The 25,086-nt window shown below is 46.4% G+C and overlaps 1 protein-coding gene across 3 annotated transcripts in view; it reads right to left on the reverse strand.

The window, feature by feature from the left end:
- Positions 1-25,086, reverse strand: part of LOC119393700 (protein turtle homolog B) — a 337,896-nt gene that overhangs the window by 59,600 nt on the left and 253,210 nt on the right. For all 3 annotated transcript variants that reach the window (XM_049416323.1, XM_037660827.2, XM_037660826.2), the window contains exons 3-4: positions 8,352-8,462; positions 6,024-6,230 (exon numbers count right to left, since the gene is read on the reverse strand). In XM_049416323.1, coding sequence (XP_049272280.1) covers positions 6,024-6,230; positions 8,352-8,462 — 318 coding nt within the window. The remainder of the gene's footprint in view (positions 1-6,023; positions 6,231-8,351; positions 8,463-25,086) is intronic.

Raw genomic sequence — 25,086 nt, forward strand, 5'->3', positions numbered from 1 at the left:
GGTAACACAACGGTTAACTACGAGTTCAAGGTTTCTTTGATGGAATTCTTAAGAAACAGACCGCCACCGTCAACTAGCACAACTAGCAAAAGGAATAAATTTTCAGAGGAAGCGAAAACTATATAACTAGAAAGGTTATTTCGTGTTCGTGTGGCGCCGCTGCGTCTACTCTTATATTTTATTTGTTCCTTCGCAAAGTGGCAGCAAAAAGGGCTCAGTTGCGGTATAAAAAGGCCCATATATAAAAAAATGAAAACAAATGACGGAGGTTCTTGGTCTTGGAGACGCTTACAGCAACCAACTGTGCCTTGGAGTCGGGCTAAAGACAGAGAGGCAAGCGAAAAAAAAAAAAGCGATAAAAGTACATGGAACGCTGTTCCAGCCGTATGGGCCAGCGTTGTCCAGTCTAGACACGTCAGGACGATTCTCGATACGCTGAGCACGCGCGCACCATTGTTTGGTTTTCTGGTCAGCAGAGGAGATGGAGGGGTAGAGGGAGCTGTATTTAACGCCGCAATACCCCGAAAAACTACCATCTTCGACATTAGCCATTTAGCCTTTGTTCTTCTCGAGCGTTTATCTTGTTGTCGCAGTCTTGCCGTTGTGCCCATGACAGCGGTCCCCCTGCTTAAGCGCCGCGTGCCTCGTTACAGAAACGGCGCTCAATTACTTCGCCGTTACGCCGGCCCTCTCCGAGTGACCGCTTCTCTCTTGTTGACCGAGAACACACACAGAGGCGCGCTCGCGATGACCAGCTGCACATGCCAACGGCCCGAACACTTCTGAAGCGAACGGGAGGTGCGGGCGGTTGTTTAGACGGAGCGGTGGTGCGAGGCAGTGGAGCAATGGTGGGACGAAGGGTTTGCGTTGTAGGTAGTGATCGTGGGCGTAGAAAGAAGAAGGCACCACCGTGAAGTATGTTTCTGGCTCCGCCACCGCCACGTCACGTCTCGAAGATAGCGACGACGTACGTAACCTTCGGCAGTCGCTCGCGCTACGAATTACGCGCTGCCTCCCCCTCTTCACTTACGGGTGTATATACACCGAGCCCTCTATACGCTTCGCTTCCAAACATTCTCGTATCTTGTCAACGCGAGCTGTTTGGCCCGCAGGGTTTCGGGTGTTGCTGTTGTTGCTGCGCGGCTGAGTAATGGTACTGCGGCAGCAACGCTATTCGTTTTGCTTCCGAGGAGTGGAGAAAGGAGCGAGCGTCGCTATATAGGAGTCGCGTCGTCCTACGTACGGACGCTGTTATCCAATTGTCCATCGTTTGTTTTATTGCCTCCCATGTTTCTGGCTCCCGTAGCACTTGTACGAAGGAGGCCTCCGACGATTAATTAGATTCTCGCGCCTCCTCGTCGCCTTGTATTTTTTTTAGTTCTCTAGTTCTCGTTTATTGAGATAATTTGTGAAGAGCGAAAACATATAGCGCCGGCAGAAGTAGAAGCACTACACCTTTCAGGAGATAAACGTTGCGTTGCTCTTGACGACAATGGAGTAATGAAAAGTTTACAAAATGTTCAGGCTGAATAAACTAGCTGAATACAAGCATTCGCTTGAAGGCAAATGAAGGCTCGAGCGGAATCAGGTGATAAAAGCTTGACAAAAAAAAAAAAAGAATCCTTAACGCAATCAGCCATGGTAGTTGAGTGGCTAGGATGTAGCGCTCCTAAGCTCAAAGACGGGGGTTCAAATCCCGGCCACGGCGGCCGCTTTTCGATGGAGGCGAAGCGCAATAACACTCGTGTGCTTAGACTTACCCCAGGTGGTCAAAATTAATTCGAAGTTTTATAACTAGTGCAATCTTCAATACGTCATCATTTACCGTATAAAAACTTCTCTCTTTCTTCTGTTTCCTTTCTTTTTCAAGATTTGAGCTGCTACGGCATCTTTAGCAAACACCAACTCGCCCAACTAGACGTTACTCTGAAAAGTGCTCAGTTTCTTCTGATTATTGCCTCAATATGCGCTATTACACTGAGCTCATCAATTGTCATAGGACATCGGAGCGCACTTCCTTTTTGTAAGATGCTTCTCTCTGCACAAAGGACGTCATTCGAGACGTTGGACTTATCTCCGAAGTCTCGAAAGACGGCGTTCAAGAGCTGTAAGATTTGACGGGACAACAAAGCAGCCGCGTACGCGATAAATAGTTTTTAGAATAAAACAAACATACTAAGAACCGGGAGGTGACTGGGCCTTGCACCGTTGGCATAAACGATCATGTACGGATGACTTGAAGCTCTCCTAAGCGTTCCTTCGCACTCCCGCTCTCGCATTCCTCCAGAGCTCATTAAAGCCTCACTGCAAAGGCTCATTTTCCTTGCGAAAACTAAGTTAGGCAGGGGGTGCCGACGAATCCACGACTGAAAAAAAAAAAGACGGGAAAAGACAACTTCGGAGAAAGCGTATGGTAATGCGACGGTATTTTTGCAGCCCTATTCTTCAACCGGAAGCGCGATAGATTTTGCTGTTCACGTGATCACCTTGCACAAACGACTTCGAAGCATCTGCTTTCGCGTGGCTAATGATGGGTGTAATGAGGGCAAGCCTCATTAGCAGGTTGAGCGCAATTTCGATTTATCGGACGTCGTCTGCCCGTGCCGTATTCACTTGTCAATTATCCCTCGACCTTCCTTTGTTTTGTAGTTTCCACCCTGATGTTTTCGCGCCACCTTCCTCCAAGTTTATTTTGATTTCTAGAAATCACTTAGTAGAATTGAATCGCAAGTCGCGAAATATCAAGTTATTAACCACAGAGGAGCGCAAAGGAAATACAGGGAAGCCAGCCAGAATGTAATTACAGCCTCCTTTATCTTAAACGGGGAGCAGATGAGCCCAAGTAAAGCGATAATAATATAAAGAAGAAGGAGATAACGTAATTATACACGCTGTTAGTCACATAATGGATCACCAACTTGCCCAAATATTTGCTCTCTTAAACTAAAAGAAGTCAGCGTTACAGATGTCTTACAGAAACAAGCTGGTCTTGAGAAGCTGAGTAACCATCTCGTAGTTCTGGGCCATAAAGACTGGTGACGTCAGCGCTTAAATATAGATTGGACACTGAGGAAGGCTCGCCATCCTACCGAAAATGCTATCAAAGTGTGCAATCATAACACGTAGTATTGTCGAGCCTGGTTTTGGGACGTTAAACCCCAGATATTATTATTTATTATTAGCGCTGTCCAGCCGCACAGAAAAGTTGTTAGTTCCTGTTTTCTCCGCGTAAATTGAGCAAACAGAGGAAAAATGCCGGCTTGGAAAGTGTGATAAGTTAACTTTTTCTTAAGATCGTACGCACCCGTGAGAATTACAAAGCAAGAAGGAAAATTGTGGAGAAGTAAGCGAAATTGCACCAGCTATTTTGAGCTCAAAATGACTGAACTTCGAAAAGGCTGTATAGGACTGTCTTTAACGAATTACCTTTATTTGGACATCGCACAGCGAATACCAATACCGCAGTGAAGTAGAGGAGCTGTATTACAAGCGTTTGGTGCGAAATCCTCATGTATCGCAGCTTTCCCATGCTGACTAAGTATGCAGATAATCAAGGAATAAATGGTCGAATACTGAACAATGTCGAAATAGCGTCACAAAACATCGCTCAGTTCCCAGCTTGTCACAAAGACATTCTTTAGCCATGCGCCGCGAAAGAAACTGAACAGAGCCTAGCAACATCAAAGGGTAGGAGTCAAAGGAAAAATTCCCGCAGTAACTTTGAAATCAATATTCTGAAACCTCAGCGTAGGCGTTCGCGTGCTGCTGAGAAAGGAAGACACTTTCAACAGATGCCTGAAAAGATTAGGTGGAACTGATAAAAAGGAGGCCACCGGTATAGATTTCACTTTAGCGAACTCTCAACTTTTGCGTGACCTCCTTTTTTTTCTCTTATTCTTCTTTGCTTCCTCAAGCGCAGTCTTTCCACGTCCTTGCTTTAATGCTCCCATGGGGAACATAGCGGGACCGCTTATGGGCGGTGCGGGGAACGTTACATTTAAGGGTATACTTCCACACTTTTCAAAAAGTGCAAGGTACTCCTCGTTCATACGATCTTTCTTTCTTGCCATCATCCAAGATTTTCCTTATTTATCATACTGAGTCTCGTTTTTCTTACTTTCTTTTCTGCGCAGTCCTATAAGAGGAGATCATCTTTCGGTCCCGAAAGAGTATCAAAACTATTGCTCGGACTTTAGCTCACACTTCACGTATTTCTTATTTGACGTACTTGTACTTCTATTTCGTCTAACCTCTTCAAGCGTACCGCTTTAGTGACCTTTATCTCCCAGAAACTACGAAACGCGATCTTTGCGGCTTAAATGTAGATGTTCTACCGCTTGCACTGTCTTCCTTCCTTGTTTTGTGTTTAGCACAGGAAAAAGTTTCTACAGCAGCAAGCTAACCGCCCTGCTAACCTCGTTTTGACCACTTTTTAGTTATATTGTCGCTGTCCTTTTCGTTACTGTCTTTTTCATGTATAGAACCATGTCAATACAGTGCGCCTTTTGGTTCCTAGAATCTTTTTTTATCTGTATCTGCCGCGGCGACCATCGCAGTACTGCTTGTCTCAGACGACAACTGCGAAAAGACAGTGTTTTTATCACTTTGGGGGTTTTCGGTTTAAATATTCGTCACTTTTGAAGCATGCACTATTGAGCTTCGTCGGCACCAGAGGGGAACCGCTGCTTGTATTCATAACAACAAAAGCCTGGTAACAAATCACGAGAACTTCGCGAAGACGCATCAGAGGTGCGTATACAAACTACACATCTCTGTGTAGTTTGTAAATATCTACAAATTGTTGCATTATAGCGAGAATAATGGCGATGGGTAATAAACAATGATAATAAGACATTACTGGGCTGCCGAGCGGGTTGCGGTTGACACTGACCTGTCGCTTTCGTGTTACAATCTAAATACGTCTTTGCAAACAAGGTTTCTTATTAATATTACTACACTGCTTGCGTACACTGAAGTTATATTGAAACAGAAAAGACAGACTCAAAGATGAATTGTATTATTTTAGTCTGTGATTTTTAGTGTGACATTACAAGTTAGGTACCGTCTGCGGCGGTCGCCTTCAATTTGATGAGGAATGCAAAAGGCGCTCCACCATGTTTTAGATGAACAACAAATAAACCCAAAGGGGAAAACGAACCTGCATAATTACGCTACGGTGTCCCACATAACGCACTGTTATGATGTTTCTTAACATTACGGGCCAATATTTATACTTATTTCATTCTATTGGTATTACTCTTTTTGCAATCTTTGAGTGTCGGAGCTATCAGTATGGAGATACATTGAGCAGAGGCATGGTGCTATTGAGATCGTAAATCATACCACATCGTTATATTTAGTCCGAGTCAAAGTTAAATCTTTGTATCTTTTCTAACACGAAGAAGCGGATTCTTTGTCTCCTTTCTGAAAAAAAAAAAAGAATGGAATTCTCGCTGAACGAACTCAGATAGTTGTGTATTTATGTGTGAGTGCATCGTTGAACTTACATTAAAGGAAAATAATGCTGCAGTTATAACAGCGGATAACCTAAACTAGCCAACACTAGTCAACATTAACCAACGCTAACCTGCGCTGGTTGTACGCGAGTAAATACGATGAGCCAGTACACCATCGCTCGTCGTTCGCAGTTACAAATTTCAGGGGAGGTGGACGGGTACGCCAAGACGCGCCACGATCCTCAGCTTTGTTTATACCAGCGCGCAATAAAACTCACCGTCAATCACAATTCAATCGCGATCTCTCCCCGCCACGCAGGCAACCTCTTCATCACCGCCATTCGTTCTGTTTACGGAGGCAGGAATTTCATCGTTTTTTTTGCGCCTTCAGCACAACCTGGAAACTCCAGCTGCTCCTCCATCGCTAACAATGACGAAGGACAATGGGTTCTCGCCATATACGGCTATCGTATGGGAAACTGCCCACAACGCGAGCATTGCCTCTCGGCGCTCTCTTCCCTAACGGCCTTGGCGAGACGAAAAGCAGGAAAACCACGGCGCACTTACGGTTCAGGTCGAGCGTGATGGAGACCGAGGCCGGTATGGTGATGTTGTTGTTGGCCGCCTGGCAAGTGAACGTGGCCAGCAGGTCGTTGCGCGTGATGGCCGCCACTTCGAGCTTGTTCTTAACCAGTGAGCCATCCGGGGAGAAGAAGTACGACTCGTCCAGCTGCGCGTAGTCCTTCCACCAGGTAACGGCCGGCCGAGGCTTACCTGCAACGCAGCGAAGCGAACCGGAGAGCGTCAGACGTGGTCCCGCCGGGTGTGCCTGCTTTGTTATTGTCGGCCTTTAGGATACAACGCGTACTCACATAAATGCTTGTGTGAGTTTATGTGTGGGATTGAGTACGGGTGTGTTTGTGTATGTTTGTGTGAATGTACGGGCGTTTGTGTATGTGTGTGTGTCTGTGTGTTTCCGTTTGTTAGTGAGGGAGAGTTAAGAGAAAACTCGCGATGGAAGCACACTGCAAAGCCTTGTTCTGTATTGTCTATAAGAACTAAACACTGCTACTACTCTTATTGAAAAATGGTCCCGCCGGGTGTGCCTGCTTTGTTATTGTCGGCCTTTAGGATACAACGCGTACTCACATAAATGCTTGTGTGAGTTTATGTGTGGGATTGAGTACGGGTGTGTTTGTGTATGTTTGTGTGAATGTACGGGCGTTTGTGTATGTGTGTGTGTCTGTGTGTTTCCGTTTGTTAGTGAGGGAGAGTTAAGAGAAAACTCGCGATGGAAGCACACTGCAAAGCCTTGTTCTGTATTGTCTATAAGAACTAAACACTGCTACTACTCTTATTGAAAAATGGTCCCGCCGGGTGTGCCTGCTTTGTTATTGTCGGCCTTTAGGATACAACGCGTACTCACATAAATGCTTGTGTGAGTTTATGTGTGGGATTGAGTACGGGTGTGTTTGTGTATGTTTGTGTGAATGTACGGGCGTTTGTGTATGTGTGTGTGTCTGTGTGTTTCCGTTTGTTAGTGAGGGAGAGTTAAGACAAAACTCGCGATGGAAGCACACTGCAAAGCCTTGTTCTGTATTGTCTATAAGAACTAAACACTGCTACTACTCTTATTGAAAAATGGTCCCGCCGGGTGTGCCTGCTTTGTTATTGTCGGCCTTTAGGATACAACGCGTACTCACATAAATGCTTGTGTGAGTTTATGTGTGGGATTGAGTACGGGTGTGTTTGTGTATGTTTGTGTGAATGTACGGGCGTTTGTGTATGTGTGTGTGTCTGTGTGTTTCCGTTTGTTAGTGAGGGAGAGTTAAGACAAAACTCGCGATGGAAGCACACTGCAAAGCCTTGTTCTGTATTGTCTATAAGAACTAAACACTGCTACTACTCTTATTGAAAAATGGTCCCGCCGGGTGTGCCTGCTTTGTTATTGTCGGCCTTTAGGATACAACGCGTACTCACATAAATGCTTGTGTGAGTTTATGTGTGGGATTGAGTACGGGTGTGTTTGTGTATGTTTGTGTGAATGTACGGGCGTTTGTGTATGTGTGTGTGTCTGTGTGTTTCCGTTTGTTAGTGAGGGAGAGTTAAGAGAAAACTCGCGATGGAAGCACACTGCAAAGCCTTGTTCTGTATTGTCTATAAGAACTAAACACTGCTACTACTCTTATTGAAAAATGGTCCCGCCGGGTGTGCCTGCTTTGTTATTGTCGGCCTTTAGGATACAACGCGCACTCACATAAATGCTTGTGTGAGTGTATGTGTGGGCGTGTTTACGGGTGTGTGCGTCTGTTTGAGTGAGGGTACGGCTGCATGTTTGATATGCGTGCGTTTGTGTGTTTTCGTTTGTTAGTGGGAGAGAGTTAAGCCAGAACTCGTAATGGAAATACAATGCAAACCATTGTTCTGCATTGTCTATAAGAAATAAGTACTGCAACTCTTATTGAAAAGTACTTGCGTGAAATTTTGGATGAAACAGCTGGATAACCTGATAAAAGAAACGCAAAGAAAATGTCTAAATAATGAGCAGCAAGAGTAATCTGTTTATGCATCTAATCTAAGTCTGAACACCCGGAGCCAAAAAAATTAAGGCCAAAGTTTGTGTCTATGGAGTATGCTTAATTTTCGCAAAACCATTCCTCACATCCTTGACACTCTCCACAACCTCGCTGAAGTTGGAAATTAACACAGCCTAGCACTGGCAACACTTCGGCAGTTGTAATCTACACAGGGACTCGGTTCTCGCGCGTGCCGTTTCTCTGGCGTCTCTGGCTTAAGTGGCAGTCGCCGTCTTCGTTCTAACGAAAGTTTGCTCTAGTTAGTTAAGTAAGCGCGGCTGCGGGAACGTCTTAATTCTTTTGCGAGGCCGGCTCTTACCAACTTCCACTTGGCACGTCAGCGTGAGCGGGTCTCCTTCGTTGTACGGCCCCACCAGACCTTGCAGCTGCTTTCCGTCTTCATCCAAGATAACAGGATCGCCGGGAGGCACTGCGTTGGGGAAGAAAGCGCTCGCTCATTATCTACGCATGCAGCCCGCAAGACGGCAGATGCTCTGGCTCGTCGACCAACAAAGCACCGCCGCGGCGCCAGCTTGTGGGCTAAGCGCAATTAAGCATTCTGAAAAAATCTGCCGTGAGCTCGAGATGCTGCTGCATAAACAGAAGCCCCCCCTCCTCCTCCTCCCATTTACACATGCCAATGCACAGACACAATACAAATGCCCGTGTATATGGAGGACAGCGTAAGTCCGCCGAAATTGCTGTAAGCGAAGAGGGGAACTGTGAGCGAGGATTTGAAGCACCTAATGCGTCAGAACGAAATCTGAAGTGCTCCACAGTGCGAGAGCACGGCTTCAGTGATAGCGAAGATTTGGTGCTGTCACTCACGTAGGATCCTCTAAACAAGACAGAAGTTTGTCTAAACAAACAAGGGGACTTGTCTAAACATGACAAGGATCACTGTGTCGTAACACTGGCTCAAGCGAGATTCCCTGTTGACCGATTTCACATCGCTGAGCAAATGAGATGCATGTCTTATGCGCGTGTTACGTAGTGTAGCTTGTACCAACCAGCTCAGCGAGAAGTTCTGGCAAGAGGCAAACAAGTGCCTTTCTTGGGTACTTGTGCGTCTCCATTTCCTGCTCCGCCATTAAAAGTTACAAATAGCTGCAAAAGTGCCGCGATATGTAAGACTAAACAAAATGTCTAACATTAAACGAATCTTGACTATCAAGAGCTGTTATTATCATTATCAGGAATTAGGCCTGTACACGAGCCAAGAATATTAAGAGGTCTAGATATTGTACAAGCTTCGTTCGATGTCTTTCAGAGGTTAGCAGATTTGATATAAGCATTGCTTGCGCGATTATGTTGGTTTACCTTCACATAAGGGAAAAAAAAAAGACTCAGGAATGAAACGGCCGATTGTATTGCCACGCGCGCTTCTTTTGTTATTTTTATGGAACTAGTCCGTTGCACGCGTAGCCGCTGCCTTGCGCAAGCAGCTATCTGGGAACCTTCAAGATTATGTTAGAATCTTCTTACAGGCTTGAGCGCGAAAACGTGAACAGCTGAGATTATTCTGGATCTAACGCGGCCACCAGCGATAAAGCTCGAATGTTCGATGGCGCATGTATAAAAGCCGACGCACTTTGCTGCTTCGCTGCGACGCGCCTTACCGACAGATGTGACTGCGTGGGTTCGCCATCAACGCGCCGCGTCCACAGCAGGGTGAACGACCACGTGACATCGCCGACTATCTCGCAGGAGCGCATTGAACCCCCCGAGGACCTTCCCGACCGCCGCCGCCATCACCGACGCCGTACCGCCTGCCTGTCGGCTAGCGCTACATCCCGAGGAAGACTGACGTTTGGCGCACCCCCGACCACCGTCGACACTGCTACCAATGTGAAGAAGCTACCCAGCACCTCCACCAGATGTCGCGAGGTCGTGACGTGGACGAAGGCAGCAGTCGGCTTGTTAGACTAAACTCTTTATCTGGCCGGACTTGTGGCCGGGAAACGGAAAGTCAACCTACGGGTATACACAGTGTACACTGACTGCGGCGAACAGAGCATCGGCAGTCGATAAAACTGATCTGCAGCAAGGTGCGTCGGCATTTATACATGCGGCATCGAACATCCGAGCCCTATTGCTGGTGGACGCGTGAGATCCAGAATAATCTCAGCTGTCCGCGCTTTCGCGCTCAAGCCTATAAGAAAATTTTAACATAATCTGGAAGGTTCCCAGGCATTAGGGCGCGGCTTGCGCAAGGCAGCGGCTACGCGTGCAACGGACTAGTTCCATAAAAATAACAAAAGAAGCGCGCGTGGCAATATCCACAAGTGCCCGCAGCTAGTGAAGCTAATTGCTTTGAGATAGCGATGTTAGCTCGTAAAGGGTGTTTTCTGAAATCCGAAGTTAGATTTGTACCACACTGAAATACATAGACACACAACGACACCGAACAACAAGGACGCATTTTTCCACCTTATGTTGCAGTGACGAGACATAAGCAGGGCATAATCTCTGTTGCAGAGCTCGAAAGGATAACGTGTTTATCGGATGAAACTGGGAACAAATGAAGTTTTTCAATTCACCACTGCAGAAGGGAAGCCAGCGTTACACAGCCTAAAGAAAATAGGTTTTCAGAACGCGTTTGCGCACCGTGTAACGTTCTTTTACCTACCAAGAATAGGGCGCAAGGGGGTTTAGCACCCGCTACGCGAATAGATACGCGACAGAAAGCTTACAGGCATGTAGTAGAATGCCTTGTAAACAGTGAAAGAGTCGAAAAACAGTCCAGTTGCCGGCCCATATTACCAGAAGACACCAATATTTGCGATGGCTACTGAGCGGACTATATTGAAAGACTGCAATGCGACGATTTGTGCGCTCTGTTAATACGAGAGTTCTTGAACTTGTAGGACTGTATATATATATATATATATATATATATATATATATATATATATATATATTGCACGTGGTCGTGACGTCGACGAAGAAAGCAGTCGGCGTTTGCAGAATGAAACTGTTTATTTTAGCCGAACTTGTGGCCGGGAAAATGAGAACTAGAACTACAGCAATACACGCTGTACAATGATAGCGGCGAACAGGGCGTCGTCCGTCGATCAACTGACAAGCGGCGAAGTGCGTCGGCTTTTATACAGGTGCTATCGAACTTTCCAGCGATATCGCTGTTGGCGGCGTTATCTCTCGACAAAGCTGGAACATTCTCGTGCGGCGCGCAATCTTAACGGATTGTTCCAAAACAATCGCGAAGCTTCCTACACATCACGGCGAGGCCTGCGCAGCGCGTTGCCCACAGTCTTTGTGGGTGAAGCTTCAACTCATGAAATATAAGACTTGCGGCAAGATATATATATATATATATATATATATATATATATATATATATATATATATATATATATATATATATATATATATATATATATATATATATATATATATATATATAACCTGTGTTTCTTATTTTTTATCCTAACAACAATGTGGAAAGGGGTAGCCGTCACCAAGCAATGGTGACAAGAACTCCTTCATTTATTTTCTATTTCAATAATAAAAAAACAAAACAAGAGGACGTGTAATTGTAAAGAACACCGAATACAATCAATCAGTCAATTTTACAAATATATTTCTATTAATTTCAATTAAACCGACTGCTTTGTGGTGTGCTTGTCGAGAAATCCGAGGTAAGACAACACCCACAATCACTCGCGACACTTTCTGTTCTACAGAACAGACCGAATGGCCGCGGTCGAACCACCGACGCAATGGCATTCAGCTCGTTTGTCTTATTCTGGGTATAACTAGGCGGTATTCAAGTAGAGCTTTTAATATTCGCTGTGCATTTGTTTATCACTACGCCGGCGGCCCGTTTCCGCTTGCTCATTGATATTTTGTTTACTTGTTAGATGCGCTACACGACATCTTAACGGCTGAAGCTCTCAGTTAGTGACAATAAGGTCGACAGTTCACCTAGCGAATAGTCCCGAACGCTGCTTTAGCCAGTGTGCAAGACGCGCACGCCCCTCTTCGGATGGTCCGGCGTGCAAGCAAGCGCGTGTTCACAGGGCTGATAAAGTCTGGTCGAGTCACCATTATGCTGTTTGCTTTGACAACGATAACTCATGCTAGTCTGTTTTCACTTTATTTTTTTTTATTATCATCTCCCATATTTTGTTTTTATTGAGAGAGTTAGGAATAGTACCAGCTTGTGAAGTTGCTTTTGTTGTTAACACACCTGCCTAACAGTAAAGTACGCTTTACAGGAAGACTATGTTGCAATGTGGCGAGTTAGTGAGCTGGGGATGAAAAAATAGAGAGTTTAAGTTTCTTCGCCACATTCTTGTGACTACCGGAATAGACAACGTAAGTGACCGGGTTTATGGCGCCATCTGGTGGCACAAAGCTCAATCAGGAAAACTACTGCAGCGAGCAAGAGTATTCTGAAGCGACGTAATCGTCAGCACTTTAGCTTCTTAAATCTTTTGCCTTTCGAAAATAACGTTCACGGAATAAATAAACGTATATAAAGGCATCACAGTAAACGAAGCGCCTCGAAATTTCTCTGCCGACGTTTGGTAATTTCGTATCATGTAATGGCCAACTTTGTATTGCGGAATAATAACTTGTGGGGTTTTATGTCGCAAAATAACGACACGATTAAATGAGACGCTGTAGTGCAGGGCTCCAGAACTTTCGACCTGGCGTTCATTAAGGTGCGCCTAAATCAAAACGCACGGGGTTCTAGCATTTTGCCTCCATAGAAATGCGGTCAAGACAGCTGGGATTCGATCCCGCGACCTTCGTGTCAGCGGTTGAGACCCCTAACCGCTAGACCACCGTGGAGGGTTGCATTGTGGAATATCAGGCCCGCTAAAACTCTCGTATGTTTGAATTCCTATGTTAAGGTATTGTATTGCGATGTCTTGGTAGTTAGAATCTTATTTACCATCTATTTGAATTTAAATATATGTTCGTATTGAAGCAGCGCAGTGTTTTTAAGCAAATACAGATTAACCAGTTCAGCATTCGTTGCTGACTGAAAATGTACTCGTGGTGTGTGTGTGTGCGTTGGTAAACGAGAGATCCGTTATAGAAGAGTAGAAAATAAAGATGATGATGATTTACCTGATGGCTCGCTGCGAAACAAGTGTTTCCGATTGACTTGACTAATGGAACGTGCTCGAATCTTGTAGTCGGGGAAAACCTATAGGTCCCGGGTTTGGGCGCCTACTATCAGAAACAACTAAAATCAAACGTTAAATGTCCCGGCACATTTTGCCTTGCATGGCAGGAAGACCGATTACCGAGGAGGCATCTCTCAGAAAAAAGTGTTAAGATTGAAGGAAATTAGGTAGCAATGAATGGTTCGCACGAAGAAAAAAGAAATATATAAAAAAAAAACGGGGTGGCAGAAGTCGCACCGCTTCGTTAATTTCGCGCGCTTATAAATAATTTCCTCGCATTCAGAGCTGGCAGCTAGAAGGAAGTGCTAACGAACGCGTCTTCTTCGAGCACTATAGGAAAAATTTCTAATAAAAAACAGGAGCATAAATTAATAAAAAAGATAAGAAAGAAGCCGGAGCGCTTAAAGACGGCACCGACGGGACAAACGGAATGCTGAATTCGTTTTCGGGATTTTGTTCCTTAGAGTGAAGCGAGGCGGATGATAAGCAGCGCTGTCACGCTGGAAAAAAAAAAAAAGAGAGGCAGTAAATAAACGGCGGAGAGAATCTGGGGTCCAGGCGACGCAGGGACGAAGCAAATGAAAGAGCGCCGCGATTTCTGCTTAGAGCGTCGTTTCTGCAAACGACTTGAAAAACGGCGTCTGTGGAATGCCCCGCGGGAGAAGATGAACAGGAGCGTATAGAGACGGAGCGAGGAGACTAAGAGGAAAAAAAAAAAAAAAAGGTCAGTTTCGTCGAGCGAAGAAAAAGAATATAGGAAACTCGACTTAGTAATGAAATAGTAAAGAGCTGCGATGAGGAAAAAAAGAGAAAAAAAAAAGATAAGAAAGAGGCAAGGGCAGGCGATCGAAGAGAGGTCGATGTCCAATTGAAACTCATCAGGCAGAGATTTGGGACGGGCGCGGAGCCGAGTCAGGCCGATCGAAGTGCTTTCTGTGTACTTGGACGGATGATGCGGCTGTTGCTGCTGCTGCTTCCGCCGCCCGCCGCGCACGCTGGCGCTCGAGTCTAGGACTCTGGTGAACTCCGGAGATTGGTAGCGAAAAAGAAAGGCAATAATAATAATAATAATAACAATAATAAAAAGAGGTACGAGCAGCTTAGACGAAGAAACGATGCTGAAACTAGGAAGAATGCATACACGCGTAACACGTCAGAAAAATAAAAAAGAAGAATATACACGCCGTGCATGTATGTCGAGCAAACATGCGAATGAAACTACGTAAGAGGCGCATAAAATATAGACAGAAAAGAACACGTGGGAGACGCAGCGGGGGTTTTGATATGGAGTCGTAAAGCAAAAGAGCAAGATTGCGTCGGAATAGATGAAGATCGCCGGACCTCTCCTGCTTTCGAAATCGAAAATCGATCCAATCTTGGACTGTTTCAATCCACTTTGTACTTTTTTTTTCTTTCTTTCCTTCTTTTATGACGACGGAAAGATTGTGTCCAATGTGAGCACAGGACGCCGGGAGGGTTGCAGTCGCGGTGGTGGCGGTGGACGCGGCGCGCTATATTATTACGCGCCACCTCTCTCAAGTGGGATGGACGAGAAGAGAGACCAGAGGGAGCAGGCAGCCAGACACGGTCCAGCCGCCTAGTGTCCGGCAGTCACGCAATGCCAGCGGCACGCCAAGTACCAACTTCACCCTCCCGATAAGTCCCATCGTTCCGGCTACCGCAGAACACCCCCACGACACCTTCCTCTTCGCCTTCCCATTCGCGCAGCGATGTCTTCGTGGCGCGGGATGGGATATGACGTGGCACGTCGCCCACAATTTGGGGGTGCGGATGCAGAGAGACGCAGGGCGCTGTACGGCGCTGGCCACGGCTGTCGCTGCCGCGGGGAAGAAGACGACACGGTTTGTTGCGTACTGGCGGTTACATTTGGGGCCCGTCACGCGTGCGCAGGACCGTGACCGGCATCACCGCGGGCGAGCCCGTAGGCATTCCGCCTCCGCTCGGGTTTGGATGTGGGGCGAGATTTGAAAGGTCCTGACCGCATGCTTCCGAGGTCGACTGGGACGGGCCTTGTTCCTCCCCGCAGGTCTTGTGGTATGAACGAGTTGATACGCGAAGAAGTAGAAGAACTGATAGCTGGGCCAGTTGGTGATAATACTTGAACATGTTTAACACAGCGCAACGACGACGAGGACACAAGAGAAGAGGAGACAAACCACAGCGCTGACTCGCAACTGAATATTTTATTAGAAGACAAGAACGAAAAAAGGGGGCACTTCAACCCTACAGCTTCCTGCTCGGTCGTAGTATTTTTTTTTCTGATGCCGCGGCTGCGAGGGGGAGTGGGGGACATTTCTGAAAAAAGAATATGCCTTATCCCGTGTGCTTTTGATTGCCTCTGATTGCGATTTTTCTATCAGCGTTCTCGTCCAACCAATTTCGTCGAGGAGGTCATGCTTGAACATAGGCGCTTCCCGTGGAGTGTAGTGGATGGATTTAAATTTACACAGTCTTTAAAACAGTGCTAAGTGAAACAAAAATGAAAGCGTACGAGATTTCTTTCCTGCCGTTCTTGGAGGGCAATGTAGAAGGAGGAGGCCTGGAGGGAAATAATGCTCAACTCGCATTTTGCTGAATACACGCACTAAATAAAACCAAGAAGAAAAAGAGAGAAAAATAAATGCGAACTCATTCTCCTAAACAATAATTTTGAGAATGATAACGAGTAGCTATTGCATATTTTAAATGCGAAGCATTTCTTAGCGAACCTCTAGCACTTTGAGCGTGTCTATCTACGTATCTATCTATCTATCTATCTATCTATCTAGCCGCCTACGTCTGGGTGCTCTCACGGTCACCTCCTTAACTTGGTGTAGACCAAAATTGGCATGGGAGGGTAAGAGGATTGGACGAATATGATTGTCGGGTCACGACATGAATAGCATGAAAATCTTGTCGCGTACGTCGTCAAACCCTCTCTACTAGACACGTGTGGCACATACCCGTTTGCCACGGGCCGCGGTGTATGGGTATGCGCCACAGGTGATTGAGAGTTTATATCTACCCAGGAGCTGCGAGAACGCACATTGGTAACTTAAATGCTAGAGCGTTAAGGAAAACCAACATCGGGCAGCGTTGACCCGGCGACTGCAAAGAAAGAAAATTAGGATCCCAGCAGGAATCGAACCCAAACATTCTTCGTGGCAATCAGGTATTCTACCACTGAGCCACGACAGTTCTATAAACTGGTTTGGAAATACCAGCCTACGCAGGCGCAATATCGGTGCAACGTAAATTATGGTTGTGGTGCTTGCTATCTACTTTTACAAGAAAGCAATAAACACTACATGATACTCCTACGATAAAGGCGTCAGATCAGATTAACGTCTGTGGTTCTAGTGTTGGGTCCGCTTTTATAGCAGTCTAAGGAACATTACGTTTTTATTCCTATGATTCAGCAAGCTATATTGAAGCATTGCTCGACCCCGGAAGAATACATAACGAAAGTTACTTATGATATCCACATCACCGCACCGTAAAGTGCACTTCGTCCGCTAGAACGACGCAGTGTCCTCTTCATTTATTACGAGGCTGGGCGATGGTCTCATGCTGACCGAGGATGATGCCGGATTGATTGACAGCCGCTTTGTAGACTAGACTACGTAGGCCACATACGCCCAGGTAGTCTACGAATACGACAAGCACCATCCACTGATGTTGGTCTACGTAGCACTATCCAGGCCTACCAGCCTCGACGGCCTATACCTCACCAACGCGAACGGTGGCTTCATGTTCCGACATGTCACCGGCTCTTTCGACAGACAATTTGTCGACGAAATGACCGAGGCATGGACCCCTCGTCACCACCGTCACGACCAGGACCTATAACAAGTCATGACCAGCTGCTGGTGCTCACTGATCACGGTGATGATGCTTAGTTTAAGAAGTGTCAAGAACTTCTTCCACACATGCACACGGGTTCGTGAAACGTGCGTGCGTTCTCGGGACACGTATAAGCACTACATATCAGCCAACCGCTTCTGGTGTTGGTAATACCCACGTTGCCATTGGCAGCGTGACGCAACCGTAAACAACTCGTTATATAACACATATGCGGTTCTTCAACATATATGTGTGCGTATAAAATTATTAGAAATCATTAGCGTCATTTTGTAACGTGTCGCTCAGTAAAAAATGACGCCACAGTCACTTCCCGCCGCATGCTTCGCATAACATCGACTCCCGCGGTACGTGGGATCTGCCGAATTTTTTTTTCTTCGTGTTAAGCGAGTCGATGCTCAACAAGAAGCGTGGTAATAATATTACAAACTGCCATGAGATAGAAAGAAAACGTTGTGACTCTGTTATTTTATTGGTTTCCGTACCTTCATAAGCAAACGCGGAACGTACATAATCGGCGAACCATCTTTCACTCCCCCTTCCCCTTTCCCCAGCACAGGGTAGCCAGCCGGTCTGAGAACTGGCTAACCTCCCTGTCTTTCCGTTTTTCTTCTCCTCCTCCTCCTCCGGTTCGACATTTTATTGCGTTTTGACATTTGATCATGCAGTTTTAAAAATAGTCTGTTCGGATGAATCTTCGAAAAGTGCTTGAGCAATTAGTATGTAAGACGCATTTGTGCCCGATTAAATAGCTGGAAAAGCAAAAGGCAAACGAAGGGTACGCCTTTGGAAAATTTTATTTAAGTGCTTTGCGGCTGAGGAAGCAGAAGTGCTTGGCAATCGGGAAATTTCCCGTAGCGTTTATGTTAAAGCGATACTCTGATCACAAATTCGTGTTATTACCAGCCACGACGTAACATCCACTACAGAAGCTTTATTTTAATGTTTTCTTCTTGCTCTTTACATTTTTTTCTAGAAAGTTGCTGGAAGGGTACAAATCAAAATAAAATAAATGTTGAATAAACCCTGCCTGGACCTCTGAAGCGACGTCACAAGTCAAGATGATCTCTTATGCATTCGCCTAAGAATACTCGAAGGCTAAAGCCATCTTCTTTTGTAGCGTTAGCTACACTGGCCTAGCCGAGCCAATTTCGCGTGGATCCTCAAGAGCCGTGCTGCGCATGCGCGAGGATCAGTGATGTCACGCACCGGAACCGGCAGCTCCCGCGCACCCCGCCGCCACCGCGCGCGACTCGCCGCCGCCGGTCTGCACTTTCCAGAGGAGTGTAGGTCGAAGCCTTGGCAGACGTATTGGCGCCGGAGTGCGCGCAGCTATTCGCCTTCGCTGTGCAGTCGCCGTCTGACACTGCGCTGGAGCCTCTTCATAGCGCTTCTGAGTGGCGTTTGCCAGTGTGGTACAGCCATGTAGAAGGAGAGCGCTGCTCAACGGCGCAGAAGAGCGGAGAAGCTTAACTCATCGGATCCCGAAGTAGTTTCCTGGCAAAATAAATATACATGTGCCACATAATACGTATACCGTGTGTGTGTCATTGGAGCAGCAGTAAGCATGATAATCAAGCTAATCCTAGACAATCAGGAAAGCTAAGAAGAATTAGCTGAACCTTTGCTAACGCTACGTTATCCTGGCGTAGCCGAGCTAAGCCACTGCAGCATTTTTTTATTCTCAGTCGATGTATTGATCCTCTTCCGCCCCTTTCCGAAAGCTTGCTGCATCTGACGTGGTTTTGCATTGCCTCCAGGATCGGAGGCATTGCAAGCTTTCTGCGCCTCCCCTGGTTTTGCCCTGCCTCCGTGATCGGCCCACCTTTAAACAAGCGACGATGTCATATCGACGTCATCACGCGATGTCACGTTATGTGACACCGTATTGACGTCGAAAAGTTTTGGCCATCTGTGGCGTTATGACGACGCCATGTGGTAGCGTCATTACGTGATGATGATTTTTTTGCAACACTCGTGTTGATACTGACGCCGCGGGACGCCGATGGTAAATTTTTGCGCTTGATGAGGCATCCAAGGCTTTCGCCTTAATAAAAATATTAGAAAAAGAAGACAAGAATATCAAGAATATACAGGAATGCCAATGATAAAAAGTTACTGAGTCCAAGAAAAGACGCAACAAACAAGGAAAATGCACAAGGGACAAGCGCTGCTTTCAAGTTGTGCACCTTCTTATCTGTCCCTTAATTGTGTATTTTCGTTGTGTGTTGCGTCTTTTCTTGCGCTCAGTAACTTTGTATCATTATGCACCGACTAGGCCCTCAAAAAGTCCTCTTAAATACAGAAATGCCGAGTTCGAAGCGGCGACTTGTCTTTCCCAAGTCTCCGAATGCCGGGGAGTCGAAGGTAGCGTTGCGGACGAGAGCTGATCCCTTAGAGGAGCGCCACATCCCCAAAACGCCGTGCGTGGCACGGGTTCACCCTCAAAAATGGGAGATTCGACTGTACCGCAGCCAGCAGAAAAACACGTGCCTGCGTGCCTCCACCGTCACAATGGATGTCCGGACGGCGATGCCCATACCCCCCCCCCCCCCATCCTTCTTCTACGTTCGAAAGCACATGGAGAAAGAAGTGTTCCAGGTTTATGACGCATCCATCGATTTCCGAGCAGCTATGCTGAAGGAGCAAGCAAGGAGAGGTTTCCATATGCCATTAAACCCGTATGAGGAGGGTGCCCGGCACGATCTGCGGTGAAGTGCCTCGTTCGAGGATTATGGGGGAGGAGAGAGAGAGGTAGTGGACGCATGTGTTCGCGTTTCTCCTTGTAAGCGCGGATGCTCGCACGGAGAACGAAGAGAAGAGAAGGCAGGGGCATTGCAGCACCTGGCCCGTGGTACTGGACGTAGCTCGATGGCGACGATATTAGGGAGTTTTAGCTTGTAACATATACTTCTTTACGTTACCGTTACCGGATTACGTCTACCGTTTTACCGGAACTCGAGTTTTAGTAAAGTTTTTTTATCTGCCTAAACGTAAACCTTTACGTACGTACGTGAACCTTAACGTTTGCGCAAACCGCTAAGTGGTGATGATAACTGCATTTAAACTGCATTTAAACTACATTTAATTTAGATAATATTGAATTACGCTGCGGCAAAATCATAAGAGAGGTTTTTAGCGTGCGCAGTATCCCGGTATAAGCGAAGGGATGTAGCAATACCGGGTTACCGGGCGATGGCCTCGACATCTTGTGCCACTTCCTGCAACCACAATCATAGACACGTTTCTTTTCGCTTAGTGTTCATGAGAGGGGAAAATGATTAAAAAGGCAACTCATTCGTAATTATGCCGTTGCAAGGCATTTACATTGGAAGTAGAACGCCCGATGTTTCTGTAGTAACAATTTTGTGCTTGCCTGGTACACCATGGCCCCGTCAGATGGCGCCACCTATCCAGCCTGTCAGCGTCTTTAGGCCTCTCACGTTTGGGGATTCAGTATTCGAGGTCGCTCTAGCCTCGGTAGTCCGGCTGAAATTAGGTGATCGTAAGTGGCGCTCGCACTTCGGCTTATTTGACTCGCGGCTGGAGTCTCCGCGAAGCGGATATCGCGAGTAGCCACGAACGAAGGTGGACTTGCGAGATAGGGCCGTGAACGTAAAGCCTATCCGGCGAGTGGTTTACGTTCCGCAAAAGTTTACGTTCCGTAAAGGTTCGCGCATGCGCAGATTCCATCCGGTATCCGGTAACACGGTAACGTAAAGAAATATACGTACAAGCTAAAACTCCCTATTGAGCTGCGGTTTGGCTTTCTCGTTTCTCAGCGCGTGTCTCCCGAACACAGCAGATGGCTTCCGACAAGCAGGACGGTGTCAAAGGATGAATTCTTTGAAGACTCTCAGTTACAGTACTTAAAGCCGCGAGGAAAAAGAAACAAACTTGAAAAGGCACTGTTCCTTTCGCATATCCCCAAAGAAAAGCTGTATCTTCATATTACATGCAAGCTTACGTTACATGTAAGCATAAGCGTGGCTTACATTCCATGCAAGCCATAGATATCAAAGTCAAAAAGACGCCTAGATATAGAGTAAAGAAAATGAAACATCAAGGAAAAATAAACTTAATTTTAACTATCAGCAACAATGTACGCTACGCTGGTTTGAAGTAGATTCTGGTTCTACACTGGTTCTAAGTCGCAGTGTTTTTTCACTGATTACGATGCCTTTTAGCCGGACAACGTGGATAACCTTGTTATAGTCATTTACGGTCGCGTAATAATCCTTACTAATTAGAATACTGGATTCTACGAGTTATCAATGTCTTGCTAGCTGATACAAAGGCGGTATGAGCGTGTACAAGACTTAAGGGTTTAACGTTGGCAGTATTTGTGCAGCAAGTTGAAATATTAGTTGCCTAAACCTAAGTTTCGGGAGCAGTGCTTTGGAGTTTAAAGGACCCCTGACACCGAATTTGGAAACTCGAGATGCTTGTGTTGTTTGATAGTCCTGCATGCGGGGGCACTTCTGACCGATTATGAGTGGCGAGCGTTTGCCTTTAAGATATTTAATTTGGTTTTAAAGTAAGCCTGAGTGCTCATCTGAATTTTGAACTCCTATCAACATAACCACTAGTATGACGTAGACGTAGGCCCCTTGTGACGTTGCAGAGGTAAAGCAAGTGTTGTCGACGTCACAGACAGAAATATGCACGGTGCATGCACTGTGGTATATTGCGAAGCATGTTTGCTCTCCCACCTTCTCCTTCTTCGGTACGTGTCGGCAGGCAGCGTGAGCTCTCCGTGTGTGTGTTCTCCAACAGGTGGATAGCAAAATGACGTCTTCCGGTTCGATGCCTAGCTCTTCGCTGTTTCAAGGTGTGTGCCGTTCAGTGTAATCGGGGAGAAAACGCGTACATTCTGCGACGCGGTTGTTACCAGTTATCTTGCCTCCTCCCCGATTACACTGAACCGCACACAACTTGAAGCAGCGAAGAGCTGAGCCTTGACGGTTCCTAGAACCGGAAGTGCTGTAACAGACGACGCGCCGTATTGCTATCCACCTACTGGCAGTTCAACAAGCTTGTGGCTGACGTCACCCAATACTGAGCGCACGTCATCACGCGTGCCACGAGGCGCGACCACCGCGGCGCGGCGCTAGTTCTTATCCTCTTTCGCCGCGCGTTTTGAACCTACACTAAAAATTACCATAATTAACGCTGCCAGGATTAATTAGACATCACGTTGGAGCATTTACGGTGTCATTCCGTGGTTACAAGACATAGACCTACTTATTACAACATAAATGTCACAAACAAGAAATCGGCTGTCAGGGGCCCTTTAAGTATTACCCTTTGCGCGGTTGTCGTTATGGTCGAAGTTTTGATGAAAAAACATCAGAATACGATGGGAAAGAAATAGCGAACTTCCAATCGCTTTGGTCTGTTTCAAAAGGCTACAGAGCGAAGAATTAGCAGCTGATAAAAAAAAAGAAAGCTAACAATGAGATGCACAATGTGATCAAACCACAACACAAATCAGAGATAAAAAAACGAGCGCGTAAACTGTGTGGAAGGATCTTTCATAAACCAGCCTAACTCAAAAGCAGTCTAGTGCCTCGTGCTTTTACTCGTTTGCATCTGCCTTTTCCTAAACGAATACGCTTTGGTTTAGGTTCTTAGTTTAGGAATATCATGCCGAATCCACTCCCCTGCTTTGCCCAGCCGAAAGAGAGCATGAAAGGTATATTATTTATATTTATTTTCTGGTTCAGAGTGCCAAGCCAAGAAACGTGTTTTGAGTAGTTTAAAATATTCACGATTATATTTGTGTAAGTGTGCGGCTCTTAGCCGTGAGTATCTAAGAATCAGAGCCGAAAGATTGTTTTAAGCGAATATATTTCGCGTAGCTCAGACATTAACTTTCGCGGGTTACATTTACAAGAAGGCGTAAGCCAAATAGGTTTACTTTAGTAGCAAGGGGGTTTGCATTTACAGCCAACGTAGGAGAATATGTGATAGCAACAACTTGTTGGCTTGGGCGAGTCGGTCCATCTTGCGAATAACTTGAAGCAGCGCGAAAAAGACGAGACAGTGATGAGGAACGAACACAACAGGATCAGCGCTCGTCCTGTTGCGTTCGTTACTCATCTTTGTCCTCGTTTTCTTTTTTTTTTGAGCTGCTTCAGGTTATTGAAGGAGAGTCTAAGGTAAGTGAAGACAGAAGCGGCATCCAAGAGTTGGCAGAGAAAATAACAACTAGGGGGCGCACTTTTTTTTATTTAAATCTCAGCGCAATGGATTATCGACGGCGCAGTTTCTGAGCAAATAATACGCGCGACATTTTCGTTTTCTTTCAACGAGTTCACGGGTGTCACAGATACCGGCACTCCGCGTTCCTTGGCACGCGGTCGCAAATACGCTTATTGCTCGCGACGACGCAGAACTTCGCCGAGCCGTGAAAGCTGCATCGGCAGTCAGTAATGATTTCGCGCGAGTTACGCCGGCATCCGGAACTAATTGCGCTCATTGTCGGAAGCGCGTCACGCAGCCCCTGCGTCTCGAAGCCCCCGTAACTCGACGGGATTTGCGTTCGCCGCGCGGCAAACTGCACACAGCGCGACGAAAAACACAAAACACGTCGAAAGACAAACGGAAACCTGCGAGGACCGTTTGTGGCCACCCGAACAACGCGGAGACTTGGCACGGCTGGCTGGACGGCTGGCTGTCGGCGGAACTTAGGGAAAGGCGCGGAGGTGAAGGGAAAGGTGGAGGAGGTGTTCAATCGGATTGTGCGCGCGCCCACGCACACGCCCACACTCTCTCTGGAGCGGCGCGCGGCGTCTCTTATTCGCGTCGTCGATAACAGAGAATCCACGCCAAAGTGGGGATCGAGAAAAAGGCACCTGCGCCTATAACCGTGGGGTGACGTGCTTACTCGGAAAGACAGCAGGGCTCACTCGCCCCGCCACGGAACAAAAGAAGCGAAATGAAAACGAGAAAAGCACGAGGAAAAAGTGCTTTCGTTTACATTTTTTTTGTCTTTGCGTCTTCTCTCTTCTGCGCGCTAGAGAGTCAAGCTGCCTTTTAGCGCGCATCAGCGAACGTCGTGTTCAGTGCACATGTCGGTGACAGCCCCAGTGCCTCTGCCTACATCCCAAACACACCCGCTGAATCGAGAGCGCATCGACAGCGCCCGTACAAGAAAAGGAAAGCGCAGGAAAAACAAACGGCCGTGCTAGAAAGCATAGCAGGGATAGATATAGGGCCAAGAAAGAAGGGAAGGTAAAGAAGAAAGGAGACTGCATGAGACTAGTTCTTTCTCGCGGCTTCTTTTACTCCGTTGGCATGTGGAGAAGCGAGTCGTGTGTGTTTAGCTCTTTCCGAGGGGAGACGAAAGCCCCAAATTTCGTTGGAACGCTCGTAGGATTTTGCGCGCTATTGATGTATGGCGTGCTTCGCGGGCCTGAAGGAGGAAGCGTCGGTGACGAAACGGGCGACGCATTTCACGAATTCCGCAGTTTCGCATGGATACGCTACAAGAAGGCGTGCCACTCGCGCTGACTTCACGCGTTGGCTCTGTCAACGAGGCAAGAGAAGAACTGCGCTTGAGACTCCGTAAATTTGAAGATGAAAAGAAGAGCAAAATCAGGATAAAAGAAAGCAGATGGTGTTGACGCGTCTTCTGAACGCAGTGGTTTGTGATATGTGACCTACAGGCGAATGTTTGGATAAAAAACAATAAAAAAGGACGCAGTAAGTTAACGATATAGTGGAGTTTATATCTGTATTCTATGAAGATAAGTCTTGCGCACAATACGAAGAAACCATAATACGTAAAGAGACAGGCATAAGCACAAACTTCAAATTCCGTTTTATTGCTTGATAGGCCGTCGTTTATACACAAACCTAATGCGACGCACAGGTGGTTAGTCATGAAAAATTTTTGAACACGGAATGTTCGTGGAGCAATTCTATGTTCAACTCTTTTTCATCACTTCATCTTTATCTTTATCTTCCTTTGTATTCCTGTCTTGTTCGTACGCATGGTTAGGACACTTTGGAGTGACAATTAAAAAAAAA

The sequence above is a fragment of the Rhipicephalus sanguineus genome, chromosome 5, assembly GCF_013339695.2.
Source record: "Rhipicephalus sanguineus isolate Rsan-2018 chromosome 5, BIME_Rsan_1.4, whole genome shotgun sequence".
Lineage (NCBI taxonomy): Eukaryota > Metazoa > Arthropoda > Arachnida > Ixodida > Ixodidae > Rhipicephalus > Rhipicephalus sanguineus.